This window comes from Peromyscus eremicus, chromosome 9 (genome assembly GCF_949786415.1).
Source record: "Peromyscus eremicus chromosome 9, PerEre_H2_v1, whole genome shotgun sequence".
NCBI lineage: Eukaryota > Metazoa > Chordata > Mammalia > Rodentia > Cricetidae > Peromyscus > Peromyscus eremicus.
Window position 1 is genome coordinate 43,196,401 of NC_081425.1, and position 14,856 is coordinate 43,211,256.

A 14,856-nucleotide genomic window follows, 5' to 3' on the forward strand; every position below is an offset into this window, starting at 1 on the left:
CTGACTATAAGTCAGGTAACTTCACTAATGAAAACAGCTTGGAAGGTACCAAATCCTAATACAAAGGTGAGCATCGGTGTATTTGATGGGACCCAGTACTCCTGAGCCTTGGGCCCCTGGAGTTATTGGAGGTGCAGCACACTTAGTCTGCCAGTTTCCTACTGTCACTACCAGCTGTGGAACAGACAAGAACATTCATGGACAAACTGTTCAGTAGCTCTACAGACATTCGGCAACTATGTTGGCATAGTGACATGGCATGCTCCCGAGGACACAGAAGCAACCTGCTTGGGCCCACTTCCAATTAGTTAGCAAAATTCACACATTCTTTAATTCTGGCAACAAAATACGTGCAGCATCTTAATACTGAATAACTCAACAAGCCTTTGTGAAACTTCTATCCACAGAAACACTAAGCTCTGATCACAGTAAAGCTAATAAAGGGGAGAGGATCCAGAAAAAAGTATAATAACAGTGGTCACAGAATCTGGCTTGGTTGACACTAAGGAAATGTTTTATGACTTTTATGATGCAAGACAGATCAAATCAAATGCTATAAAGTTAATAAAATGTTATGTCTAGCTTAGAACAAATGAATATAATTTAATTTTGTTGTATAAATTAATCAAGAAATTAAATAGGTTTAATAAAGTTTACTCTAAAAATATTCCCTCTAGACTGGTATAATTCTATATAAAATATTTATCCTAGGAATGGGCTAATATCTCTCAAAGATTACAGGAAAAACATCCTTTCTGTTTGACGTGGATATGGAACATGACCCCAGGTTTAGGTACTGAAGGGCTGGTCACCAGCTGGGGGCACTATTGAGAGGACAAGATAATGAGGGACTGGATAGTGGAAGGGGTGACTTGGAGGTCAGGTCTAGCTGAAAGAGGTAGGTCACTGGGATGTGCCTCTGAAGGGTTTATGTAGCCCCAGACTGCTCACCGTGAGATGAGTATCTTCCCTCTCCCATGTCTTCCCAGCATGATGTTTTAAGGCTGCCTGCAGGCCCAGTGTAGCAGAGCCTGTCAGCCAAGGCTGAGACCTCTGAAACAGAGCCATAGGAGCTCTGCTTCCTGTTAAGTCTTTTCTCTCAGCTGTTTGTCACAGCGACAAAACACTCCAACAGAATTTTAAACAGACTTGGAAGGTACCTCAAACGCAATGGCCAGACTGTGATGGAATCTGACTGGAACAAACAACTGTGAAATAACACTATTGAGGCTATTGTAGATCGCTGGAAGAGACCATTTCAGATTATATTAACAGTTACAGTCGATCTGTTGGGTGTGATAACGAAATTGCAGTTATTGTACCCGTATATACTAAGAAACCTGCAAGAAGGAGAATGCACTAAAAGATGACATGCAGAGCTGTCAGTGAGGCATTCGCCATGCACATATGACGACCTGAGCTCAGATCTCCAGCACCATGTCGCAGGCAGGGCAAGGCAGCATATGCCTATCATCCCAGGAGTGGAAAGGTAGACCAGGGATCTCTGGGGCTCGATGGCCAGCCACTCTAGCCAAACAGAATCAGGGAGCTCAAGTGAGAGGCTGTCTCAAAAACTACAGTAGGAAGTGGTTGAGAGAGATGCCTGACACTGACCTCTAACCTTCACACAAGTGCACATACATACAAACACATGAGTCTCATGCATATACCTCTGCCCACAAAAGTGTTGGAGAAATAAATAGAAGATTGTCAAGATTTTGTTAATTGTTGAATGAGATACATATGTCCTCTACTTTTATATAAAAGAAAACGTGACTGTCCTTTACTCTGTATATAAAGTGCAGTCTCTATCCTAGACTATCATAATCATTCGACAAAGTCAGCTATTATATTTTTGCTGCTGTTACTGTTGTTAGAATCAGTAGAGTTGAACTGGTGTGGTATTGTGGGGAAACAGGAGCCGGAGAGATCTAAGTCTGCACTAAGCAGCTATGTGATCTTGGACAAATAGCTGAACCCTTTGAAGATTGTCTGTTTATTGCAAAGACATAGGAAGTACAACTTTTATTTTACCCCAGTGTTGTTGTAGAAGTAAAGGATCAAAAGCACTGGAAATTGTAATACACACAAATACCCCTGCTTTTAATCCTTCTTCATAAGAAAACTATGATTCAACTATAGATGAAACTGAACATACATCACAACTGTCTTAAAGTTGAATCAGAGGAGGAAATGATGTGGCCCTTCAGAGGAAAAGACGATTGCAGTTTTCTGTGACACCAACTAAGAGAGGCTTCCTAGAGGATGAAGCACCTGAGGATGTTCCCAGGTGAAGACGGAAGGAGAGGTGATGTGTACCCAAACAACACAGAAAAGGGCAGAGGGGTAGCAGGGCATGCTAGATACAGAAAAGTTGGAAGAATTTGGTGTATCTCTCTATAAAGAAGACTATATCTGCTATGTAAGGCAGGCTAAGCTTTAAGTTTTAGCAGGAAAAGTTGGGAACTATCTTACTAGCAGATGTGAAGCTAAACAGAATATCAAAGAATGAGTCATGTTATGACATGAAGAACACAAGGTAGAGAAGCATCCTATATAAAAAGTCCTGTATGACAAAGACGATGTCATACACTTGAATCTTGACAAGGGGAAATATGAATGATGGAACACACAAAAAAGTTAATACCAGGCAGCTATTGTTCGGTAAAATGATAACAAAAAAGTCTGGCTTAAAATAAAAAAAAAAAGTTGACAAGTGATTTTGGTAGATTGTTCAGGTAGGAGTCACTAAGGATAATTAACTGTACCTCATTAAGCATGGGTCAAATGCTGAGGACTTGCTGTGGAGCTTTGCCTAATACTAAACCAAATGACATTGGTTGTGTAGTTGATTAAACTTTGATTTCTAAAACAAAACATACAAGATTTTAAAATAATTCTTATGTAAAGGTAGGCGAGCATTTTAGATGTTATTAGAAAGATATGTCACCTTCAAATGTCTAATAAAATGCAACTCTTCTCAAAACACAAGCATTCTTATTCCTAAACGTTTATTCTTAGGGACTTCAGGATAAAAAAAGAAATGACATACCTGTAGGCTCATTCTCTAACCCAGTTTCTATAAATATTTTTATATCATGTGGACTAGTGTTCAAAAAAAAAAATGAGAGATGTCAAGAAGCTTGTTCTTTGTATTCCTAGAGCTGGAGAGTCCCCTCACACCCCAAAAAGCATGACCAGTTAAGAAATCAACAGACAACTCTTTTTGTTAAATGGAATATCATGCAACATAACAATAAAAAGCAAATAAAACCAGGAAGAAACTCCTAATTACAAGGAAGGAGAAGTTGTAATACTGTAATTACAAGGTGGTGGTGATGAAGAGGGATACATGGCAGTACTCTGCAGACTTTCTACATCTGCTGCATAGGCTCTAAGTGACCATCAAGCACGTTACTCCAGGGCACCTGTCCCATTTGGTTTGAAGGTGGCAATTGTGCCTCATTTCCTAGAAAGATTGCTCTGGCAGAAAAATCCCACATTGAAAATAGAAATTTAAAAACTTACTTTTCAAAGTAAAACGGAAGCTACTTTGTTCTCATTTATTTGTGGGAGTGTTGTAAGTGGACTTGTTTTCAGTTTCCTAACAGATGTGGACTTTTGTCTAATACTGGAGATGCTTAAAAAGATGGAATTCGCCGGGTAGTGGTGGCGCACGCCTTTAATCCCAGCACTCGGGAGGCAGAGCCAGGCGGATCTCTGTGAGTTCGAGGCCAGCCTGGACTACCAAGTGAGTTCCAGTAAAGGCACAAAGCTACACAGAGAAACCCTGTCTCGAAAAACCAAAAAAAAAAAAAAAAAAAAAAAAAGATGGAATTATCCACAAGGGGGAAAAGGTTCAGTAAGGGTGAAAAGGTGACATACTTCAAAACCAACACTCACTTCCTCTCATTTCCCCATGCTTAAAAGCTGCTGGTGGTAACACAACAGCCTTCTGAATACCTCCAGTTACAATACAACTCGAACATTGTCATGGCTTCAGCCAGTGGTAGTTGGTGAAGAGAAGACTGGGCAGCCTGCTCCCAACCACCACCAGTTCATATAAAGAGCAGCCATTATGTTTACACTTGTGCTGACAACTTCTGTCCTACTTCATCCCCAAAGCTTCGCTTCACGCTGTTTCCCAAGTTGTTATCAATGTTTTAGAAAGAGAAAGGAAGAAGACTGAGCACTGTCACAGTTTGCTTAGTTTCAAAATAAAATGCATGAAGAAACTGTCGTTCTCCCTGATTGTTTCAGTGAAAACAGTGGCTACATCACCCCAGGCAGCTCAGAGCCAAGAGTCCTCAGCCTGCGGCCCATACTCTCACAGGCTTGCCTTTTTCTCACGGTGATGCTTTACAAGGCAGAAATCAGTGCAGATGAGAAGGAATATAAGACACTTGGAGGTGCGAAAACCCACTGGTCAGCGAAGCAGGGTGCTGTTCAAAGCTACTGAAAGAGGACACCTTCCTGAAACAGAAGAACAGAGAAAGGGAACGTGCTCCTCAGACCTCAGGAGTCCTGCCTGTTCTACACAGATGTCAGCTCCTCAGAAAACAAGATTGAATGGAACTTAGTTGGCTCAAGTGTTTACACAATTCAATTTGGGTTTTTAGGCAGCCACGTTGGTCCAACCCCCACTTTCTGATTGGTAAATACAAGCATGAAACACCACTCTTCAGAGCTAAATGCTAGCCAGCGATTGCTCAGAACAGGAAGATCACCCCGCTCTGCTCACAAGGCTCCAGTCTCAGATCTGAGCTATCTCAGGCACATAGCCAAGATTCTGCCTGACCCAGCAGGGGCAAGCTTACAGAACTCAGTCCATTGTTTTCAGATCTTCTGAAAAATCTAAGTTTTAAATTCAAATTACTTCTAATACTTTATGAATTATTGATATTTATACTTTGCTAAGTAGGAAATACAGACTCTTCTAAGATACTTTTCAAATACCGGATAAACACTATTCACAAAGCATCAGAGAGGAGGCCAGTATAACCAAGGCCCTCAGTGGCTCACTGGCATTGGTAGGGAAGGAAGACAAATTCATGAATCTAACAGGAGACTGACAGAAACCTAAAAATGGCCTACTTCATCACTTCAGAGAATGGAGCCAGGGTAGTGATTTAGGTAGGTCTCAGACAGCTAAAAACCTGGGCCATTTGTTCATGTAGATCTCATTCCATTTCTCTGTCGTTGGGCGATCCCTGTGTCTTTCTTGGGGTCCTGTTTTCCAGGTAGCCTGCCTGGTGATGTGAGTAGCAGTCCAGTCATCCTTGTTCCACATCTAGTATCCTGTTATGAGTGAGTACATACCATGTTTGTCTTTCTGAGTCTGGGATACCTCACTCAGGATGATTTTTTCTAGATCCATCCATTTGTCTGCAAACCTCATGATGTCATTGTTTTTCTCTGCTGAGTAGTATTCCATTGTGTATATGTACCACATTTTGTTTATCCATTCTTCAGTTGAAGGGCATCTAGGTTGTTTCCATGTTCTGGCTATTACAAACAACGCTGATATGAACATAGCTGAACAAGTGCTCTTGTGGTGTGGTGGGGCCTATGCAGGGTCCCTTGGCTCAGCATGGGAGGAGGGGACTGGACCTACCTGGACTGAGTCCACCAGGTTGATCTCAGTCTGTGGGGAAGGCTTTGCCCTGGAGGAGATTGGAATGGGGGGCGGGCTGGGGGGAAGGTGAGGGGGGCGGGAGGGGGGAGAACAAGGGAATCTGTGGCTGATATGTAGAACTGAATTGTATTGCAAAATAAAAATTTAAAAAAAAAAAAAAACAAAAAAAACAAAAAAAAACAAAAAACCTGGGCCAGCGGGTTTGGGTCTCTGTGTCCCTGGCTTCATTTCCATGACAGCACATAGCCACTGTGAGGATAAAAGCACAGAGACCAGGCGGTGGGGTGTGGGCGGGGAGACACTGGCAGAGACCAGAGGCTGCAGGACAACCATCCACACAGGAAACAAACTCTAACTTCGATCTGAGGACAGATTTTGAGGTGAGGATGAGCTGCCCAGCTGAAGACAGTGGGCTAGGCCATGGGTATCAAAGGGCAGACTGAAGGGGCTGGACTGCTCCGTCACTGAAAAGACACAGGCAGCAGAAATACTCTCACAATCTGAAAGCCCCTTCAGCACTGGGACCCCGTATATGCTCATGACAGACTTTCAGGTTTATAACCAAAGAACCAAAAATCCTCCTGATACGAAGAAGGCCTGTCTGTCAGTCATGCCTTGACCACTGAAGACCCACCTGCCTTTGGCACTCTCGTATCTCTGAGAAACTAGCCCTTGAGCCCCAGCTCTGAATATTCTCTTTGTTGGTCTATCTGTTGCTGAGCTGCCGGGGATGGCTGTTTCTGAGGCCATTTTCTTGACAGGAAGAGTTTTCAAAGGACACACTAAGCACTCCAGGCTTTAAGTGACAAAAAGTCCTTTAAGAACTCGGGGCTTGAGCCAGGCTAGGTGGCACATACCCACAATTCCAGCATTCAGGAAGCAGAGGTGAGTGGATCTCTGTGAGTTCAAGGCTAGCCTGGTCTACATATTAAGTTCTAGCCCAGCCAGAGATACACAGTGAGACTCTGTCTCAAAAACAAAACCCCAAACCCTCTGAGCTTGTGGGCTTAGAGAGGGACCTCGGGGTGAGAGGGAGGGATGAGAGGAAGAGGAGGCAGGAGGGAGGGGAGGACATAGATGCAGGGTGCATGTATTAAGTTTAAAAAATAAAAATTAAAGATTAGTAAGAGCATCACCGCATACTGGGCTTTCTATCTTTATGAAGTCCAGAATCATCATTTTTCAATGGGATCTGACCATCAAGGACTCAATGCCACCTGTTAGCCACTCTTCATTGACCTATAAAAACTTATGAGAAAAATGACTACCAATAAATACAAGTAGGTAGGTATTTTCAAATGGTGAAAAAAAAAAACCATGAATTTATCTATTTTATGTTTAATTCATGTTTAGAAAAAAGTGAACCAAGAGAACACAAAAATGCTTTTAAGACTTCCATGTGATGCATGTGTTTTATTTTTAGTGGGCACTAAGTGCTGTGTGGAATACTTCCCATGCTTTATCACATGTCACCTTTACATTAGCCCAGCTGAGTGCATACTGTTTACATTGCCAAGTTAGACTCAGAAAGCTGAGCAGCTTGCCAGAGTCCACACACGTGAGAGACTTGCTGCTAGGCCTTCATCACTCAATTCCAGATCCATGCCTTCAACGATGGGCCCACTTGAATCCAATTTCTAGAAATTTCAAGCCAGTTAGCAGGTGGGGCAGCTAAAAGCACTTTTGAGTAAGCCTGATGACCCAAGTTTGATTCCTGGAAATCGGGTAAAAGAGCCTGACACAGAAGCAGGGTGTACCTATAAACCTAGCACCCCTACAGTGGGACGGAAGTGGAAAACCACCCAGAAGCTTGTGGGTAGCTAACATAGAGTCTGAAGAGAGACTCTGACTCAAAATTGAGGTGGAAGTACAAAAAGTTGTCCTCTGACAGCCAAACATGATCTGAGATGCATGCACAAAGTAATAATAAGTAAAAATTTTAACTGTAGGTTTAAGAAGTTATACATTAAAGAGTCTGTATTTTTATGTAAGTACAAAACAAGAAACACAAAAAGAAGGCTAAGCTTCTGATTGCCCTTAAGACCAACTTGTAAAAAAACCAAAGTGCGCTGAGCGGTGGTGGCGCACGCCTTTAATCCCAGCACTCGGGAGGCAGAGCCAGGCGGATCTCTGTGAGTTCGAGGCCAGCCTGGGCTACCAAGTGAGTTCCAGGAGAGGCACAAAGCTACACAGAGAAACCCTGTCTCGAAAAAATAAAAACAAAACAAAACAAAAAAAACCAAAGTGCTACTCATTTTGGATCTGAGAATTGAGGAAATTTATCAGAATGTTCTAATACTGACAGCATAGACAGATAACATCTCTACTATGTAGCAGTAATTTGCTAGGAACCCAGGACAGAAAGGAACCAAAGCAGCATAATTCTTGTTCCCATGGAGCATACAAATTGGGCTGATGGTCACTACCTGGGAAATACAGCTCCATAAAACGAGTGTGAAAAGAAGGGCTACAGGAGAGGCGATGCAATGGAAGCCAGCTCAGACGAGGTACAAAGTCCCTCCCGGGAGCTGGAGAGGGAGCTCCAGGTAGAGGACAGGCATGAACCAAACACCAAAGAGACGAGAACCTGAAGGCAGGTCCGGGTGGTTCAAGGCAGCACAGGCTAAGAAAGATGTATCAAAGCCTGGGCTGGAGCAGTGGGCAGAGGTGGCAACCTGCAAATTGCATGGCTCTATCTGAGAGCAAGGAGGAGCTGACTGCAGCAAAAAGACACAGAGACACTTAGTTTGTACACCCGTTAACCTGGCTGAGAGTGGATCTCGGCATGTAAGGAGGTGCAGCTACTGTCTGGAACCTGGTCTGCACTCCTGATGGCAGGGGATGGTGAGGTGAGGTGAGTAAGGTAGCAGAGCTGGGAAGGTACAGACAACCACGGGGTAAATGGACAGGGTGATGGGAGATGAGTGGAGATGGTTAACCTTGGGATAATGCTAAGGCTTAGATGCTATAAATTACTCTTTGGGTGGTAAAGCATTTCATACTGTGAATTTCAATTTGTCATTTTATTAAAAGGAAAAAGAATTTCCAAATTCTTATTCCCAAAAAAAGAAACTTACTGCTTCTGAAGCATTAGCATTCGCTCATCTGTGCTTGGTGCCCAGCCATAACTCACCTGGTTCCCGACCAATAGTAAGTGTTCGCCAAGGACAAAGTCTTTGAGCATGTCTTCCATCACGATCATGTGCTAGGAAAAAAAAAAGATTCAATCAGGGTCAAAGAAGAAAGTTAGCTATACAGGTGTTATCTTAGAATGCAGAGCATATATTATGATAAAATAAATAACTGACTTGAATCAAAACTCATTTTTGTTATTGTTATTGAGACAGATTCTCTCTCTGCAGCTCTGGCTGTCCTCAACACTCTAAGTAGACCAAGTTGGGGTCAAACTCTGCCTACCTAGTGCTGGGATTAAAGATGTGTGCTACCAACCCTGGCTGTAATTAAAAACATTTAATGATGTGGATAAGTAATCAATTAGGTCACCAATACTGAAAACTTCAAATATCTGAGCAAGAGCAAACTACTGACCAATATTTCAAATAATTTCTATAATTCAATTCAAAATTTTTATTTACATTTCTATAGAATTGGCTTATAATTTAATGTATGTAATATTTAAGTTGATGCTTGCTAATGTAAGTAAACAAATGCCACCAAAACCTTCCATTTTGGACTTTTTTTTTTAAAAAAAAAAGTGTACCTTTACATATATACACATACATATATATTTGTATACTTTTTATATGTAATAAGATAAAATTAAAACTATATACATAAGTATATATATATATAGCATATAAACTATATGTGTGTGTGTGTGTGTGTGTGTGTGTGTGTGTGTGTGTGTGTAAAACAAAAACACACACATCTTAGTTGGACACAAACAGAAGGAAAGGTCCAAGAGGAGCACAAGCCACAGAGACCCACTCTCTTACGCCCTTAGCTTAACCATTTACACACAAAGCTGCGCAGAGCCTTAGAACTGAAAGGCACTTTGCACCTTCCATTATTTTTTGTTTGAATTATGACACAATATGATGAAAGGGCAAGATTCGAGTTGCTCACAGCAGCTACAGAGGAGACTGCATTGCTCTTTTGTGTACCAGGAAATAGGACATGGGCAAGTAGGTTACAAAGACTCATGGGACTGCAAGAAGAGCTGTGTCCTGGCACAATCTGAACCTCTAGTCTCTTGATTTCTCGACTAAATCAACAACAGCCCCAAGTGCTCAGGTTACTCAAATTCTCTATTTTTGGGGAAAAAAACCCCATATTAACCTTTTATAACATATACATGCTACACATATTTCCTAGAATTTTATTGGCTTGCTTTTCTTGATTTTTTGACACTCAAAACTTGTCAAATTCTGTAATGAAATAAAAACTAAGAAAGTTCTTTTTTTCCCCCATCTTTCAAGAATAATGAGTATATTGGTAGTTTTAGTTTTCTTAAATTGGATACACTAGGGAACTAAATTTTTAAAAAGGTTTAAAGTAAAATGAGTATATTCACTTACTGTCTTTCTGATATATTAAAAATAAAGAAAAAGAGACACTGGGTTACCAGTAAAAATAAAGAGTATGCTAAAAGTAAACAGGTATGACTGCCCTCGAGGAGGAGGACCTGGGCATCCCTCACCCTGGATCTTGCTGATAAGGGTCCGCAGACTGTTTCCTTTTTAACTAAGTGGTCATTTCAAGACCCTGGTTCTTCCTCAAGCAAAGGAACAAATGTCCCCAGAAGCAAATGCATGACCAGGCCACACTTAAGAACCATTCGTCTGTCTCTAAGTTTCCTTACTGCTCTTTCTGCTGCAGACGGTCACTACATTTGCCAGCAGCTAAGTCCCCGCCAACATGAATGAATACCCTGGTCTTTGCAGCATCACTGGCAGGTTCTCCCTTCTACCTATCTTCCTGCAGCTCTGTCTTTTGCTCTTTCTCACCGTCTTCCTGGCTGCTTTCTTTTGGATATGACAGAGTGGGTTAGTGCCTATGCAGACACTAGACTTGCCTGAGAGCCAGGTAAGGGACGGGAGCAGAGCTACAGGCTGGCACCCAAAGAGCTCAGGGCCTCTCCCTCTCCCTCTCTGGAGAGACCTTCCCATCTGAAGACAGGATTTATTTTGTGAGCTTTCCTTATCAATTTTTTCAGGGCCGATGAGCTAGTTCAGCAGGTAATGGCTATGCCCTACAAGCCTGAGGAGCCAGGCTCAGTCCCAGGACCCACATGGTGGAAGTAGATGACCGACTCCTACAAGTTGCGTCTTTCTCGTGTGCATGCATGTGTATGCCCATATGTATACACGAATTCACAAAATGTAAAACCAAAACAAAATTTCAGATTTTTCAGCTGTAGGCAACTATAACTTAAAGCAGGTAGTATACAGGCTTTCTCTGTGACGACTGATATTCCCGAGTTTCCTAAACTCCACTCATCCAAAACTTGACCCCTTCCAGCTTTCTTCTTCCTCCTGTAACTCCCCTGCCCCCACTAAAAAGGATCCTTTTCTTCCTGTGATCACACTGTGACATCACCATGGTCACGCTGCCCATCTTGCTCTTCTTAATGGTAATCTTGTTAAAACCAAGTCTTAGTGACTGAGACACAGACACAGACACACACAGAGACAGAGATTTTCTTTCTTTTCTATTGGCACAGCTGGATTCAGGGTGTTTATCATCTCCGACCTAGATTCTGACTGGCCAATTTAGCTTCTGAAACTTGCGTTTCTCTTGGAGCAAATGTGTTCTCCACAGTACAGACACGGCTGCTTCTTTGTTCACAGGCTTGCCACTCATTTTTCAAAGCTCCTGAGATGACTCTTAAAGCTTTGGGAGCAGTGGTTACTCCTCATGCTCCTGTACACGCCCGACCTCCACTCTTGCCACCCCCCTCACACACACACTACCTTCCAGTGTGGGCATAAGCAGGAGTGATTTTCTGTTCTGTCTTTCCAGCAGGTAATGTGTTCCCTGAGGGAGTATGAAACCAAGTCCCCAATTTCTAGCACCTAAGGAGTCCTGTAAGGTGTCCCCGCCCTCTGTCCCCACGGCCACTGCCTTATGTCATTCAGATCCTTAGCTGTGACCTGGACTGTCTCAATCACCACTCCCCTCTCTGTCTGGTTCCTAACTCTTGGACAACACTAGAGAGTGAAGAAAAAAGTTAGTGAAAGTGCAAATGTGCTTAAAATCTGTCACCAATTTCCTTCCCAAGGATCCTGATTCTGTCATTAGTGAAGACTGGACAATGCCACCTCCTCATGCACCAGCCTCATCACCTGACACTTTTCAACTGGAAACCAAGGATCTGTGGACTGAGATCAAGGACATGTGGCTTCCTAAGAAACTGTCTCTCTCATATATAACCAAGGCTCTACAAATGCCTGCCTCAGCCTAAGTTACCCAACTCTGCCTGGTTAACCAGTTTTCTGAGACCTTTCCAATCAGCCCCCATCAGCTCTTTGACGTTCCCTCAGTAACCTGCATGCACCTTCATCACACTACGTAGTAACATAACCATTAGATGAAAAGCAGTGGAGTCCTGGAGATGCATCTGCTTGTGTGTATACCTTTTCATCTCTGTACCCCAATACCTGAAGGAGAAGCCTGATGTGTGGTATGCAATTTTTCAGGTCTAAAGCTCCTTGGGCTTATTAAAAAGCTATTAATCTCGTTATTCTCCAATTTCTCCTACTTACTGCTCCAAGGGTCATATTCCATAATAAAGGATTTAATGAAACAATACTCCTTAGAATGGATGCTCAAAATTTTATTCATCCCTTTTAATCACCTCAACACTTATTTCCAATGTGCTAGAAACTTCAATGAAGACAGCAGATAAAGAAAAGAGCAGGGGAAAAACATTTTACAGACCATTTTCAATGCACTGTGGTAAAGGGACAATAGGACATCACAGGAAAGATGGATTGGATATAGCCTGTATCTGTGACACTGAAGAGTCCTGCTTCTAAAATGCACAGTATAAATGAAGCAGTAATACCTACTGCAGGAGCAGACTGCATCAAGTCCCATCCCCGGAACTGCAGCACCTAAAATCCTTCCTAATGGTTGATTCATTACCCTTTTTGGGAGTAGGGACATTTGGAGACGGGTGACACAAAGCCCCCAGGGTGTCTGTGGAAAGTTCACTGCAGATCTGTAGTCATCAATGTCTGTGTCACCAGCACCATGGCAACAGACACTGTTCAAGGACACAATGGTCTTCCTTCCTACTGAACTTCCTACGTTCTTATATGCTCTGGAGTCTTTTCAGCCCTAACTACTCTGGAGTTTTTTCTATTGTTACTTACAACAATTTCACAGTGCTTTTTTTCTTTCTCTCATTTCTGCTATGTGGACAGCATGTGAAATGTGGACAGCATGTGAAATGTGGACAGACAGTGCTGCTTAGAAATACTATTGTTCCTTTTTTAAAATTAAATTTATTTTATGTGCATTGGTGTCAGATTGGTGTGAAGGTGTCAGATCCCTTGGAACTGGAGCTACAGAGAGTTATGAGCTGCCATGTGGGTGCTGGGAATTGAACCTGGGTCCTATGGGAGAGCAGTAAGTGCTCTCAATCATTGGGCCATCTCTCCAGCCCACTGTTGTTTCTTTTAATAAGATTTTTGTTTTTACATCATAGATAAGAGTATTTTCCTTCTATCTCTATAACTCGATTTTCTGTGCCTTCGTTTATTGATTATGCAATGGTGGTAAAGAAAAAGCAAGCACACATCAGTTAACTGACTATAGAATGAAACCAAACAAAAGCAGTGGGAAGGCTTTTGCTATGCAAAAAAAAAATTATAGCTTTGATATATGTGTCTAAATCAAAATATTTTATTAAGAAAGAAAAACTTGCCTGGATACCTTATACTATTAATCTCACTTAGGGACATAAATTATGATACTCATAGAACCATGAATAAAATTAGTGAAAGAAAATGCACTATAATTTTGCTAACTCCTTAGAAAGGTAAAGCAAATTCTAACATAATTTGTAAATGTAATTATTTACAGGCAGATTAGCAAATAAGAACTACAAAAAATTAAATATGCTTTTATTATAAAAGAAATATATAACTGAAACAGAAAAAGACATTTTCAGAAATATTTACTAAAAACCAAATCTTAAAGAAGCAAAGTTCCAACTTATTTCTGTGTCTTGGGAAAGAGTCCACAATAGTGGTCAGCTTGTGAGGGCAATGGCCCTGTCATAGTCGATCCTCCAAAGAAAGGGGCAGAGCAGGGAACACCGGAATCCTAGGAAAATGCAGCAAAGGAGAGGGAAGAGGAGGAAAGCCCGCGTAGACACACCTTCTGTGAGCTACAGAAATGTCTTAACTAGACGCCAAAGTCAGAGCCAGGAGGTCTGTCTGTCTGTCTGCCTTAGTAAGGTATTTTCCTGGCCTCAAGCACAGTCATGAAACATGTGTGCACATACCATGCACACATTTAAATCCATAGCACAACTCCTCTAGTTTTAACCACCGGAAAGAACTTTAAACCTTCTTATCACTGTCATTAAAAAGGGTCAGCCCTTCATTTGGCCTCACTGAACTGAATGTAGGACATCATGATTACAATTAAACACTGGTGTCATTTGGATCAGAGTGACTACTATGATGTGATTGGCCCAAGACCACAAAGCCACGCCCTCACCTGGACGTTGTCGTAGAAGAGGACATCAGGCACTTTCATCTTCTCCTGGGCATTGTACACGGGTGCGCTGACAGCGCCAATCCTCAGAGACCCGGACACTATCTCACCTGAACAGTGTGTACAGGACAGAGGTGAGTCACAGCAATGCCCTGCGAACATCCAGAGAAGCCTAGTCTGGCCAAGACACACTGCCAGGCAGCTTCTCTAACCTGTGAGGTCTTCAGGATTTTAATTAAACATCTAATGAATAAACTAAAACACTGTAGCTCTCCAATTTATATTGTAGACCCAATATGAGACCACAAAGGAAAAGATCAAGAATGTGACAGTGAACCAACTTACACACCTATCTGCTGAGAAACACACACAATGGCATGTCCACCAATACCCGTTAGGGTTCAGTTCACAGAACACGGCCATTCGGTAGATAGAGGCCTTTAGGGTCATTTTGTTCACACAACCAATGTTTACTGGCAACATTTCACTACAAAGGGGACACACTGGGAGAAAGCAGGCTAGCTGCTTTTCAA

General features: G+C 42.1%; 1 protein-coding gene across 1 annotated transcript in view; it reads right to left on the bottom strand.

Annotated features, from left to right (window-relative positions):
• The window catches only part of Vwa8 (von Willebrand factor A domain containing 8), a 341,953-nt gene that overhangs the window by 163,548 nt on the left and 163,549 nt on the right, over positions 1-14,856 (bottom strand). Inside the window, exons 19-20 of the mRNA XM_059273290.1 lie at positions 14,327-14,433; positions 8,769-8,840 (exon numbers count right to left, since the gene is read on the bottom strand). Of these exons, the coding sequence (XP_059129273.1) occupies positions 8,769-8,840; positions 14,327-14,433 (179 nt within the window). The remainder of the gene's footprint in view (positions 1-8,768; positions 8,841-14,326; positions 14,434-14,856) is intronic.